The sequence below is a fragment of the Ischnura elegans genome, chromosome 7 (assembly GCF_921293095.1).
Source record: "Ischnura elegans chromosome 7, ioIscEleg1.1, whole genome shotgun sequence".
Taxonomy (NCBI): Eukaryota; Metazoa; Arthropoda; class Insecta; order Odonata; family Coenagrionidae; genus Ischnura; species Ischnura elegans.
Genome location: NC_060252.1, coordinates 5,707,441 through 5,720,932, shown reverse-complemented (window position 1 = coordinate 5,720,932; position 13,492 = coordinate 5,707,441). Strand labels below are relative to the sequence as shown.

Below are 13,492 nucleotides of genomic sequence, written 5' to 3'. Positions count from 1 at the left end.
GCCTGCGTTTGTGCTCTGCCAGTCAGCCAGCTTTGTTAAGTTTTTGTGGAAGGACTCTTTAACCCCTCAAGCGCAGCGTTTACATTAATTAAATCCCATCTCAGCGGCCGGATGAGATTTAAATGACTTCGTCTTTTTGGCGTACTATCATTCAATAATTTATATCTTTCATAATATACAATCAGTATCGTTGAAAATTTTTGTAAACTTGCATGATATAATGCGCTACTACATAATAATTTTTCGAGCGATTTGAAAAAATATTTATTGTTTTATGTATCTCCTTTTACGAACTAATGAATAAATTTTCAATTTTGAAAGATTTTAATTTGGTTTCGAATAAGCTACGAGATCTCTAACATTCCATGCATTAAAAAAATACAATTACATGATGTTACTAAGTTATTTGTGGTTGAAAATTTCATAACAGATTGGATACTTTCGATAGGATTACCCGTTTTGCCTACTTGAAAATTTACCACTCCGCCCTCTTCTCTGACTTTTTTCCATTATTACCATATCATTTCATAAAGGTAATCACGTGCTAATGTTTCAAACGTCAATATGTGAATATTCAAATGATTTACCTTAGAAAATCTGCTTCGTGTGACATGATTTGAAGCAATCCAAACATAATCCCACTGCACATTTTTCACACCAGTACACGCAGTCTCTTCATTTCCCATATATATTAGGCACAAACTGCACACCTCCTTTGAGACTTTGATTTCTTCCCAGCTGCAGGAATTGTCTTTAGGAAATGTATTTCTGTGAGTCTTGGTACTAAATTGTGCAATGAGTGATGGCAATTTCCAAACATTTCGTATGACGTTGGATATTTCAAAAATATTATCTCGACCAATGGCACGCGAAATGATAAGTCAAATTTTTATACGTGTTTTTCCTATGAGCAACATATGAATTTAGGACTGTGGCATTCAATAGTCTCCTAAATAACTTCATACACCACTTGTAATGGCGTTCTCTTTCCATTAGGTACGAATGCAATAACAGGTCCTTGAAATTCACCCCACCAATGAATTTACTATAACCTAACACACAAACAGACTTCCGAGTCTCTTTATTGCCTTTCAATACTATTCCCTTTTCGTAGGATCCCCAATTATAAAAAAATACCACACACAGGAAGTACACCCCATGAGAATTTCAACACACTGCCTGAAAGAACACCATACAGCATGAATGACTCTAGTGGACTGAAGCTCGTGGTCACTCGTGGTTTAGAAGCTCCCTCAAGAGACGAGGAAATATCTCGAAGGGGCCCTGGTATACGCTGACTGTTTAGACGGAATCTTATCTTCGTTGATTACTTTCCAGAAAAAAATAAATGCAGAGCGAAGCACATGGCCCCTTTGCTTAGGACGCTAAGGACTAACGAGGCAGACCAAACAACTTGGGGCTTGAGGTGATGACAAACAAGGAGAAGACGGAGAGAAGGCATTGAGCTTAGAAGATACCGTATCTCAAGCTAAAGTAGCTGATCCTTCTCGACGTCTCTCAAGCAGAATAGGCGGAAGTTTTCATGATAGAACAGTAGAAGGAAGGCGTTGAGTTTTTGGACCAAAGTCGTCAATGCGATGGTTTAAAACAGAATTTTATCAAAGCATTTTAAAAAAATCTTGAAGGCATAAAGCCGCTATGAATATTTTATTGGAGAGGAAACACATTTCTTCAAAAGATAGAGCAATTAGTTTTAATTTAACATACAATATCTGGCGGAGAAAAAATATTATATACAGTAGGTCAGTAAGCATACTGGATACGCATAACGGCGGCATACGAAATTTAAAGGGCGCGTACTGGGTACGCATGATGGCGTTGAGGGGTTAATATTTGCTAGATAGCTGTGGACTGAATGGTATGCTATCACAGGGAATAGAGAGGGATATTCAATGTCTTTGCTTTTACGATTCCCTGTCCTCGTTTCTGTGGCGTGAGTTTCTCCATCACTGCTATTTAGTTAGCACAAGAAAGGCATCTCATCATAACATGTGCTTTTATGCTGATGATATGAGACATTCATATTGATTTGCATCATTTACATAATTTATCCTGCACAATGATGTGTTTGGCAGCTGTTGGACTTAAAATTACCTGTGAAATTTTCCCCTGTGTGTGGCCGCTATGTATTTTAGCCCAGTGCATGGCAGTGTGAGTAATTCCTCAGATTGGCCTTTGTGGCTGTTACTTGCCTGAGCACTGATTGGTGGGAGCTGAAGCATTAGTCCCAGGTGGCTAATGTTGTATGTATTGCCAGTTGATTCAAAAGCCCTTTGTTATTCTCTTTCAACTTTTTCATTCTTTGAGGCCAAGAATGTGTCATGTGAATGTTTGCCTCTATACCGAGCAAGAGCTCAGGCTGCTGACTGCCCTTAAATATGCACAATAATTATAAGCATTTGTTGATTCCACTTTATAGTCAGTTCTGATTGCAGTTTGTTTCCTACTGTCAGTTTCTGTCCCAATTCTTGGTTCCAGTTCTCAATCAAATGTTTGATTTTCAATGCTTAATTTGTCAAAAGCTATTACATAATGATTTTTGATAGGTTATTACGAAAACTGCCTAAAATTATTCATCAAATTATCTCAATGGTGAATGGATCCATAGCATCAATCTATTTAAAGTACATAATGTAAATAATACTGGAGAACAGTTTTCAAACTTGTTTTTGCACAAAGTATTTTGGCACCAATTCTGTTTAGCTTTGGTTCTGATTCCAATTCTAAACCAGTTGAACCAAGGACAAAAGAACCGAACCAACCAGTATCATACCAGTAGGTATGGAGTAACCAGTATCCCATTTTATAAGTGAAGACATCTTGACTCATAGTACGTTAATGTCATATCTTGTGGCTAGATAATTATAGAAGTGTTTATGTAACTCAAATACCTAACTGGTTTTGGAACAGATGTAATTTGGTTACTCCTTAAATTTTTTGTGGAAGGATTTGGTTGATATTTTTTCCCAGAATGATTAATTCTTAATATGGTCCTGGAAGATCATAAAATCGCCTTTTGTATTTTGTTTTGTATAGTTTTACTTGGTTTAACACTAATGTTGCATGTATCTCCCAAAAAAGATATTCCGTAGTGCATCCTTGCATTAATAAGAGCTATATATTGTAACCCGCCTTGGTGGGTGGGACTGTGGGAGGATTTGTTTGGAGGGTTCGTCGGGGACGGACGGGTCGTTGGTCGGGAGAAAGGGGAGGTGGGGGGAGCAAAGAGGGATTAAGAAAGAAGGAAGTGGTTGTGGGGTGGGTTTCTATTGCTGAATGAGGGCTGGTGTGCATGAAATAACAAAGGCTTACGCTGCAAGTTACGAGTTCAACAAAACATTTAATGCACAAATCAATCTTGAAATATACAATAAAACACATAAATTGACCATTTCTCTTAACTTGTGCGAAAAATCCACAGATGAAAAATCACTCGCCTTGACCGGGATTCGAACCCGAATCCCTTGATTTCCAGCCCGGTGAATCTGCCGTGCGTCTCCTCCAGCATTTTTAGTAGATTTTTCGCACAATTTGTGCATTGCGGGTGACTCTGTAAAAGTCATCACCGTGGCTAGTCCCGATATACTTGAATTTCTCTTAACCTTAAAAAAACACTACTGGCCAGTGAAATAATAATGAAAACAAAATTAATTGGTTCTTTCCAAAAATAAAAATAAACATTTATCAATCAATAACAGAACAATTTGTCAAAAACTCTGCTTTTAACGAATGTCTGGCGTGAATACAAAAATGATACAGGTGAACTATAAACAATGCCAATATTAATATGAACACACTGTCCTAAACACTACAATTGTTCACTCACTCACGAAGAAAACGGGAGGGCAAACAAAATAAAAAGAATGCAAGGGACTGTTTTTTCGATTCTTCTGGTCTTGAATGGGGGAAAAAGGGGCTCTTTGGGGATCTTCTGAATTCAGGGGGGGACGGAATGTAGGGTGACAAGAGCACTTATCGGCTCTCTGTGTCGTGGATGGAGATGGCTTCCTTGGCTGGTTCCGGTCAGGGTCACTGTGGGCTGAGAGAATCTCTGAACTTGGGCGTCGTGGAGTGACTTTCCTCTTTTTTTATTTTTGCATGCGGGAAATCTGCCATGCGTCTCCTCTTTCCTCGCCGTACTTCACTTTTCCGTCAATCTCCACACCTCGTTTACTTTTCTCTCTCTTCCACGGGACTACAGGGATGCGCCTCTGCTGACCAACATAGCCTCCGGCTGCCTCTCAATGCTCCCTCTAGGCGGAATGTACCCGGGTTTTATAACCCCGCGAGGTTAACTTTCTGGGGTTGGTAGGGGAAACCCAGAGAGGCGGGTTTTCTCCTAATCGTCCATTGGGGGGGGGGGGGGGGGTTTGCCAAAGTTTGTGGAGGGTGGGGTTGGTGAATTGCATCACCCTCCGATCGCTGCTTGTAGGTGTTGTTTTCTTGGGGGGGGGGGGGGGGGGGAGGGGTGAAGTGAACCTGGCACTAGTCGCGTCCATACAGAAAATTCCCAGACTCAGGAAGAACCATGGGAAGGGGGGAAATACACTGCACTTGGGTTCATTAACGCTTCACTGCATCCTCACACACATTCACACGCAAAATTACATCAGCCTACCCTAACTCATGAATGCCGATTTGAATACCCATGAACTGTGCCAAGCGGCATCGGTTACAATATTTACTCAGTACTCACATTAATCACTGGAAATTTATCTCAAAGTAAATGTAAAAGTTACTCTTCCATCAATGCAACTTTTCCTAGCTCCCCTTTGAAGAAGAATAATGTTGCTTATTACCTGTACTGACTTTTCAGATGCTGGAGATGATATTTATCTTGAGATATGATCTCTCTTATATTACGTCCGAAATCCAACTAGGCACTGGAGCGAGAAATATTTGCATGTGTAAAATTAGTGTCTGGTGCCGAAGATGTAGCTCGTCTGGTCTTAATTAACTTCCGTCCATATTTCCTCTGAATGACATTTTTCATGTCAATACAGTCAGCTTCTCCAGGTCAGTGAAGTGCTGGAGAAGCCCTGAAATAAAGCCTTTAAGAGTCACATCTTCATCCACAATAACCTATGGAAGCCTTCATAAGGAGTCTTTGGTTTTGCCATTCCAGAGCCATTAACGGCACTGGCATTGCCAGTGCATGTGATGAAGAAGTACAGTCTGTTTTTCATTACTTTTTAATCGTCTCTGACCAATGTGATAACCGGTGCAATGTTCCCTCTGGATTGAGAGGAATGATGTGAATGCATGCAACGTGAGTGATGAGTCCTTTCTTCCTTCCGAAGCAGGCTCTCGGCCAGTGTGATGATGCTGCAGAATGCGAGGGGAGGCAGTGGGGGCAGCACCAGCAGCGGAGGCGGAGGCCGCAAGGGCGTGTCTTCAGGCCGGAGTCGCCATCGCGCAACCCCTGCCAAGGTGACCACCTCCTCAAAGTCTCTCACTTTCTTTTTGTGCAATCATCTCAGTGATAAATTTGTTGAGTTATGTGTATAATATAGTTCACGAAAGGTACCTAATGTAGATGACTTGGAACTGGGGGTGATTTTAATTCATGGAATACAATGTATAAAGTTAATATGGATATGCCATCTTGTTGGCTCCTGAAATCCGTGGTTTTCCATTTCGTAATTGGGGAAAAGTTTTTATTATACTCCCAAGCAGTGGCGGCGCGTGCGTATACGCATGTTAGCAAGTGCACACCCAAAGATGAATGAATTATAAAAGAAAACTATTCTTTTGCAATGAGAAGGATAAAAATCCTGTCTGCATATGCAAGAAACACGAAGCTCCGAACGCTACAGCTATCTCCTTTTCGAATTCACCGCTCTACAAGTGTGCGATCCCGTGGCATCGCGCCGGGCGCATTTTTGGTTTATGCGATCGCTTGAGGGTGCTCTGGCGGGATGAAGTATGCGGGGGGGTATGTACAGTTCAAATGGGTGATGGGAGCAGACTCAAAACGATGCGAGTGCGCACGCGCATATTTTTGGTGAGTGACTCGCAGGTAGTGTAGTGGTGTAGCCGCAACCTACACTACCTGCGCCCAGGATCCTAGTCCGTGTACAGAATCTTCTGTATGGCCGTTTTCTACACTACTTCCTCATAGGGTGTAAGGAAGGGAGAATGAATTTCACCCACTGTCACTTGTAAAGATGTGTTTATGATAATTATTTTCATGCATGCTAATATTTTTTCTGTTCATGCAATTTTAAGGGTAGAAAATACCAGTGGTTTGCTTGCTATGTATTCTATTACGGCGAAATATGATGCTCATGGATTTGTATTAACATAATATAATTAAATCATCCTATATCTGCACTAATGCACACCCCAGATCAATTACCACCAGCCGCCACTGCTCCCAAGTAATGATGTACTAATACATGATATAAAATTGACTTGGTATATGGCTATGACATGGCTCTTTCTGAATAATAATGCTTAAAATTATTATTGATTTTCATGGAATTTCATTTACTGTGAATGTCGCAGGGGGTTGGGGAAGTCTAGTTGATGGAGAATTTGGCAGCTAACCCACAGTCTAGGTTCAAATCCTAGATGAGCCATTTTGACTCTTCAAAACAAAAATCCCCACAGCTACTTCTGCAAGGCACCAAGTCAAACACATACACATATACTACCTATGTATAATTTAAATAGCATTGGCCACCATGGCCATTGGCCATTGGCCAATTTGCACTTGTTGCATGAGATTACAAAAATTAGGCAATGAAGAAGTTTTGTCAGCATGTCTGAGAATCTACATGTTGTAAGAAAACATTTAACTATTCAAGATCCATGCACTCATAACTGTCGCACTATGCAATTTTTTGCTATGAAAAATAATTAGAATGACGACTAAATTTCAATCAATTTTGCTTGACTATTTCAAAATTCTTCTTGGACAATGTATTGACATCTGAACTTGAGCTGAACTGAATGTGCAAATGATGACATGAGTCAACTGATGCCTACCTTGTGTATCATTTTTTGCAGTTGGAGTGGGCGTCGTCGAATGGTGCTGTCGTCTCGAATGGGGGCAGTGGTGGTGGGCTGGAGGATATAAAGATGGCGATAGAGCAGCTGACACTCCGCTCGAGGGGCTCACGAGCGTCCTACTCGACGTCAACGTACTCGTCAATGAGCGGCAGTGAGAGTGAGGCGCACCATGGCACGGGGGGCGGTGGCAGCGGCATGGTGATGATGATGCACCCTCCGTCTGCGTCAGGGGGGGGCGTCGTGCGCCAGCGCCTCATGCGCCACTCGTCCCTCGAGACCATCAACACCAACGTCACCACGGCCGACGAGTTTGTCTGGGTCGACTCACACAACAGGTGGGCAGTGGTGAAAAATAGGATGAGCATAGGAGCACTCAAGTGTTACATGGGAGAAAGTGTTTGGCCATTTTCCCCCTTCCCTTGCAAACAAAAATGTGTAAGTGTCTCTTCTCCCACTTGCTCACATCAGGTGTTTCGTGCTTTTACATATGCTTCATATTAGGGTATCGAATATTTTATATTACTTTTAGAGAGTTATTTTTTAGCAATGCCTTAATGATTAAAATGAAAAATTATTAAATGCTTAAGTAGCATGTATAATTAATTAAATTTAGTAATAAACTCTTTTGAGCATGTATACTGCTCTAGACTCTCTGGACATTCTTAATAGTTTATAAGAAATTTACTTTGTACATAAAGCCAAACAAGCTTCCTACTCCATCACTACTCTTACATCAGAGGATAAGATCTTACTATGACATGTTGGTAATTCTTTGACACCCCCATCCCACTTGTCAGTAGAAGATACTAAACTAGTTCCCCTCCTTAAGGAATGCTTATTTTATACTTGAATGTTCCTTTTGATGCTGGATCAGAGAGAGCTAACTTCTTTCAAAACGTGGCTTCATACACTATGCATACTCAATTTCAAATATCTTTACGGGTGGGGGAATGCTTCTCGGCATGTGAGTTAACCAATCAGATAACAGCAGGCGTGGCCTGCAGGTCTCAGTCCCTCTTAACCTTCGTCACGTGTTGTGAGTCTACTAGAAATCATTCAATGTTTTCTTACCTTGCATTTCCCATCGCTAGTTTGCTGTTCTTCCATCTAAACCCCTTTGGGCAGGATTGCCCCTGGTAGAGTGCAGATTATTTTTGAAAATCTGAAAAACTTAAAAGTTGCATCGGCCAAAATGTTCATTTCTTTTTGATGGTTCTGTCCATGGCCTGTTTTGCACGTGGAATTTTAAAAGACGTAGCCTTTGCTCATGTCTTCCAGGTACTGGACCAGCAGAAATTTAAATGTCCTGAGTGATGGAAAACACACTCAGACAGGACTATATGTACCTGGGACTCCAGGATTCACAGGCGGGGACTTTACCCACTGCCACAGGGGCTGACTTTGATAAGAAAATACTTGAGTGAAATTTTTTTAGCTGTGATGTTGATAACACATATCATATGAGGTTTCAAGTATCCCGCTCACAAAATTTACAAGGGTTTATTGAAAAGTACCTAAGGTCATTTCCAAATGCGAGCCGCTAGGCAAAATATGTCAACGGCACTGCATTCCTTGGTTTCTACACCAAATTGTAGAATCGCCCGTAAGGGACTTTAGGATGCTCAGTTGCTGCGTAGCAGTCGTTTTAGATGGAGCTCCCCCTTGGCTTGCCCGCCAGGTGTGAACTGTGCTTAGTCATTCATTTTTTTAATTCAGAAAAGGTTTCCCTGATAGAAATTCATCACCAGATAGTGGAAATGTATGGACATCAAAAAACTTGTGGTAGTGGTGTCAGGAGTTTTCTGATGGACAGGTAAATGCCCAAGTTGAACTGCGGTCAGGGCAGCCAAGTTTGCCGAAATCAGCCAAGTTTGCCAAGCTAGAATTGATGAAATGGTGTGCAATAACCGGATAATTACCCTTCTTGAGATAAAGTAAAGTCTTAATGAAGAGTGTGGCTACTTTTCCATTCAGAATATTGTTTCAGCCATTCAAAACAAAAGAAAGGGTTGACTCACGAAAGGAGTGTGTTTGCATCAAGACAATGCACGTCCACATGCGTCACATCAAACGACCACCCTACTCAATGAATTTGTTTGGGATATCATCGACCATCCTCCTTACAGCCCCGAAATTGCCCTCAGCAACTACTACTATTTGTTTCCCGCTCCCAATAACTCCTAGGGGGACTGTAATTCAAGTCAGACAAGGAAGTGCAAGGAGCAGTTGTCTGTTGGCTTCGCAACAAGGAGGGAGAGTGGTACGATGCTGATATTAAAATATTAGTTACAAGGATGCAAAAAATACTATAGTGTCAAGGCAACCAGGGGTAGAGAAATAGGTAAATGCTCAACCTTTCCAATGAAGTTGGCAAAGTTGAGATTAAATTGATTCTCCATGAAATAAAAAAATAGGAGACCTTACTAGGCCCCCCACGGTGTGCCTGAACTACTTTTAAATGGCTCGGAAAACCACGTCTCTGTTTTCTTCAAGGATTGAAAGTTCCATGTTTAAGAAGTCCAAAAAACCAAAAATCAGCAAAATCCCTGGAGCCGTTTCGAAAAAAACTCAATTTTAAATTTTTTCAAATTAATTTTCGGAAATTAACGATTGTTTCTGCAACTTGTTCGTTCTTTCTGGTAGAAAGAAGCATCGAGAATAGAACATTTTAATACTTTGAAGGAAGATCAACTATTACAGACCAAATCAACAATATTGGACGAAATGAAGCGAATTAAACAATGCAACTTTATTCGAAAAATTGTGAAAATCAAGATTATTGGATGAAATACATGGTGACATCAAAATGAAAAGGCAAAATTTCTTTAGGCTGCCTAAATTATAATCTAGTTTTTACACGAAAAAATATCATCATTTATTCAAGGCTGTGGAACAAAAGCCAGAAACACCTTGAACCTTAAACGTGGCAAGGATTATATTCTTGTATAGCTCTGAGAAGTTTGGAACTATAATCTGGATGTGTATGGTGGACTTTATAATTCATCCAGGTACTTTTAAAGTCATGGTGTACCGACTCCATAGCTTGTTCACTGTAGTTCCCGATTCCTTTCTCCATTTTTCGGCAAAAATGAGGAACGTGGAAGAAGACAGCATGAACTTTTGGCATTATTGGTATTGCAAGGTCCAAATAACTGCTGTGGAATTCTGCAATATGCATCGCAAATTCCTCGTCAAGACTACTCGAAAAACAGGAATTGACGACTTTTGAAAAATCACTAAAACATCTGACATATTTTAAACACTGAACACTACATTTCCCCCGAAGCAGATCTATCTTGTTCAACAAAATTTTGCAGGCATTGCCTGTGAAACCAGGGGATCCATGGACAAATTCTCTGCTTACGTTGCACGATTTTGCCCATTCCTCAGTATCGTCTTCGCATTCCCTCAGCATGTGCCCATACAATGTGTTTACTACCCCGAGCATTAGATGCAGTTCAGGTGGAGGTATTATATCAATGATTTCTGTCTTTGGATTCCCTGTGAAAAGAGGTTGATTTACGTGACAGTAAAAATCCTTGGCAATATTTTTTTTACTGCCACTGTTCTTGAAGGCCTCTGCATTTTCATGGCAACTACCAACGGTTCTATAACTTCCACACATACTCAAGAGACCTTTTGATGCAGTGCACCACGTACACGGGTAATGAGAAGAATGAGCCATGACCCCAGTTATTATATTGGCCATTTTTAGGTCTGTGGCAATGGTCATTGCCTCTAAGTCATTCAGATGTAGAGAGGACCACAGCGTGCGAACATTCACATAATTTTCTTGTGTATCAGATATGATACCAAGGACGAATAACTTTTTCACACCCGTGTCCCTAAATTTATTGGCGTGTACTCCTTCGTGATAATGTTGCCTGGCCCCTGTCACATCTGCATTATTCTCGGGTCCTTCGAATTTTGATTGAATGGATAAGCAAATCTTCAAAAACCCTCCACCACCGTCAAGCCCAATTTTCAAATCTACTTCTTGCAAACCTCTTTTTTCTCGAATATATGTGACTAAACCTTTTACATTATTACAACAAACAAAATATCCAGATTTATTTATTACAGAAGACTTCTTGGTATTCAATACGTCACAAACACGAGATTCAAAAAACGAATCAAGTTGATGATTCAACAAAAGCAGGTCCTGCTTCAAGTTGGGCTGAAACATTTTCCTATTCTTACTGCTAACTTGCAGAGCAGCCGTTAGAGAATTTGTCTTTCTTGTAGACAACCCCAAGTCTGTACTTATTTTCAATATGTCAATAGCCGCAACTGGTTCTTTTCTTGATCTTTTATCCACATTAGTTGAATTTACTAAAACGGGTAATTTTTTGCCTCTCCTTTGAGATAAGCGCAACTGGCCCTCATTGTTTGAGTGTTCTGGCATGTGGATAATATCTTTTAGCATTGATGAAACTAATTTTTCCTTTTCTTTTGGAGAACATTTTTTTGAAATCAATTCAGTGAGAATAGGGATACATTTAGGTGAAGTGCAAATTTTGTTTTCATCCTGTGGTCCCCTGCATTTCTTACACTTCTGCTTGATCACTTTTCTTTTCGTTGAATTTCCCGGACACAGTTTATCTGGTACATGTCTGGCAATTTCACACAACTTACAGTCACAAAGTATCTTCTTTTTAGATCGGGTTACACATGAGATTTCCAGAAAACCAGAATAGTCCGGTAGCGCTAATGTGGTTTCTTCAGAATTTTGTTTATTGAATTTGTATATGATGATTTTGCAATTGCTACAGACAGCAGATGGGTAACGAATGTCATCAAGGTTAATATTTACAGCATTTTTTACCTGAATCTTCAAGGGGCCCACAATATTCCACATCTTATCTTTCTTCTTTAAACATAACAAACAAATCACGCCTCGGCTTTCTTCATGTGTTTGCGTATGGTCTTTTGTCATTCGTGACATTTTGTTTTTCCCTTACGTAGGTAATGGACTCGTCTATAAATAATAATAATAAGTTGTTTACTAACCAGTTTGACAACGACTTTTTTCACAAATATTGGGACAACTAACCTTGTTTTTCGATCAATCTTCGCGTAGCCATCTACTGATTTTTGAACCAAACATTTGAAAACAGCAAACATATTCACGTGAAAAAAGAAACAAAACAATGTCTGTTTAGCGGGAGCCATGGTGACGTATTTATTTTTTAAACATTTTAGCATATCCCCCCGGCTACACCTACAGAATCATGAAAAAAATCGTAAATTTTCCTATCGTCGTAGAAAAAAAATTGAAATAGCGTTTTTTTCAAAACGGCTCCAGGGATTTTGCTGATTTTTGGTTTTTTGGACTTCTTAAACATGGAACTTTCGATCCTTGAAGAAAACAGAGACGTGGTTTTCCGAGCCATTTAAAAGTAGTTCAGGCACACCGTGCCCCGTGAATGCTCAAGTGCCTATTTAGGATGGTCAAACTATAGTAACGTATGGTGCACTAATTGTGTGCAAATGGGAGCCATCATAGTAGCAGCTAAACAAAGGTATCTCTGTCACCACTGCAGGTTGGTGGAGCTGCAGTCGCCCCCGTGGTCGCAAGCGGACGTGGTGAGGGCGCTGGCGAGGGGTCGTGCGAGGGGGGAGGCGGAGCGCGTGGCCCCTGAAACAGTCCCACGCCTCTCATACCTGCTGCAGAGGGCGCTTGTGAGGATTTCAAGGGAAGCGCAACGCCTTGCACGCCCCCTTGGACTCTGCTCCAAGCGAGAAATCGCATCTGCATTGCGCATCGTCCTCTCTCCTGCACTGGCTGATTCCTGCAACAAGGTATGCGCATGTAACATTGGCAACTGAGAGCATCCTTTGCACAACCACTTTGAAAGTAATGGCTCATGTATTGTATGCATGAGTGCGATTCTGTTGCATGCAACATTTTCTCTGGAATAACTTGTTAACCATTCTTATGTTATCTGCAATGTTTCCATTTCTTAAATTATTTCCATTGCATTACTGTATTCATTTATCTGCATCAATTTTTTTACTAGCCTTAGAGTATATCATTATCATAATTATTTAAAATGTTGACTTTCATTGATAATAATTGAAGAGCTTACATGGGAAAGGTAGTATGTCAGACAAAAAATCAAAATTTCATTTTTTGTGAATGGAGAAGGTAGTACTTGCACATGCCAATGTCATGGACAAGGTAGAAAGTCAATTGGTACTACATATGAGTTGCTACAATTGACGAAGTTTGTATACTAATATGAGCTTCACTATGTTGGCAAACCTCTTTCTTTCATCTTTTGAGAAATTCACACTACCTTTCCCATATGTCGACGCCTCAATTGTTGTAAAAAGTGTTTATTGGTTTAAATCTTAAGAAATGTGGAGCAATTTTTTCTGGTGCATGATATAGAGTACCATTTTTGGAATTGATGTCCGTGAGAAAATTTGGGAAGGTTTAAAACCACAAACTTGT

The 13,492-nt window shown here is 40.4% G+C and overlaps 1 protein-coding gene across 1 annotated transcript in view; it reads left to right on the top strand.

Annotated features, from left to right (window-relative positions):
- LOC124162500 (ankyrin repeat and BTB/POZ domain-containing protein 2) overlaps window positions 1-13,492 on the top strand; it is a 113,242-nt gene that overhangs the window by 58,852 nt on the left and 40,898 nt on the right. Inside the window, exons 5-7 of the mRNA XM_046539064.1 lie at window positions 5,325-5,451; window positions 7,033-7,370; window positions 12,579-12,837. Coding sequence (XP_046395020.1) covers window positions 5,325-5,451; window positions 7,033-7,370; window positions 12,579-12,837 — 724 coding nt within the window. The remainder of the gene's footprint in view (window positions 1-5,324; window positions 5,452-7,032; window positions 7,371-12,578; window positions 12,838-13,492) is intronic.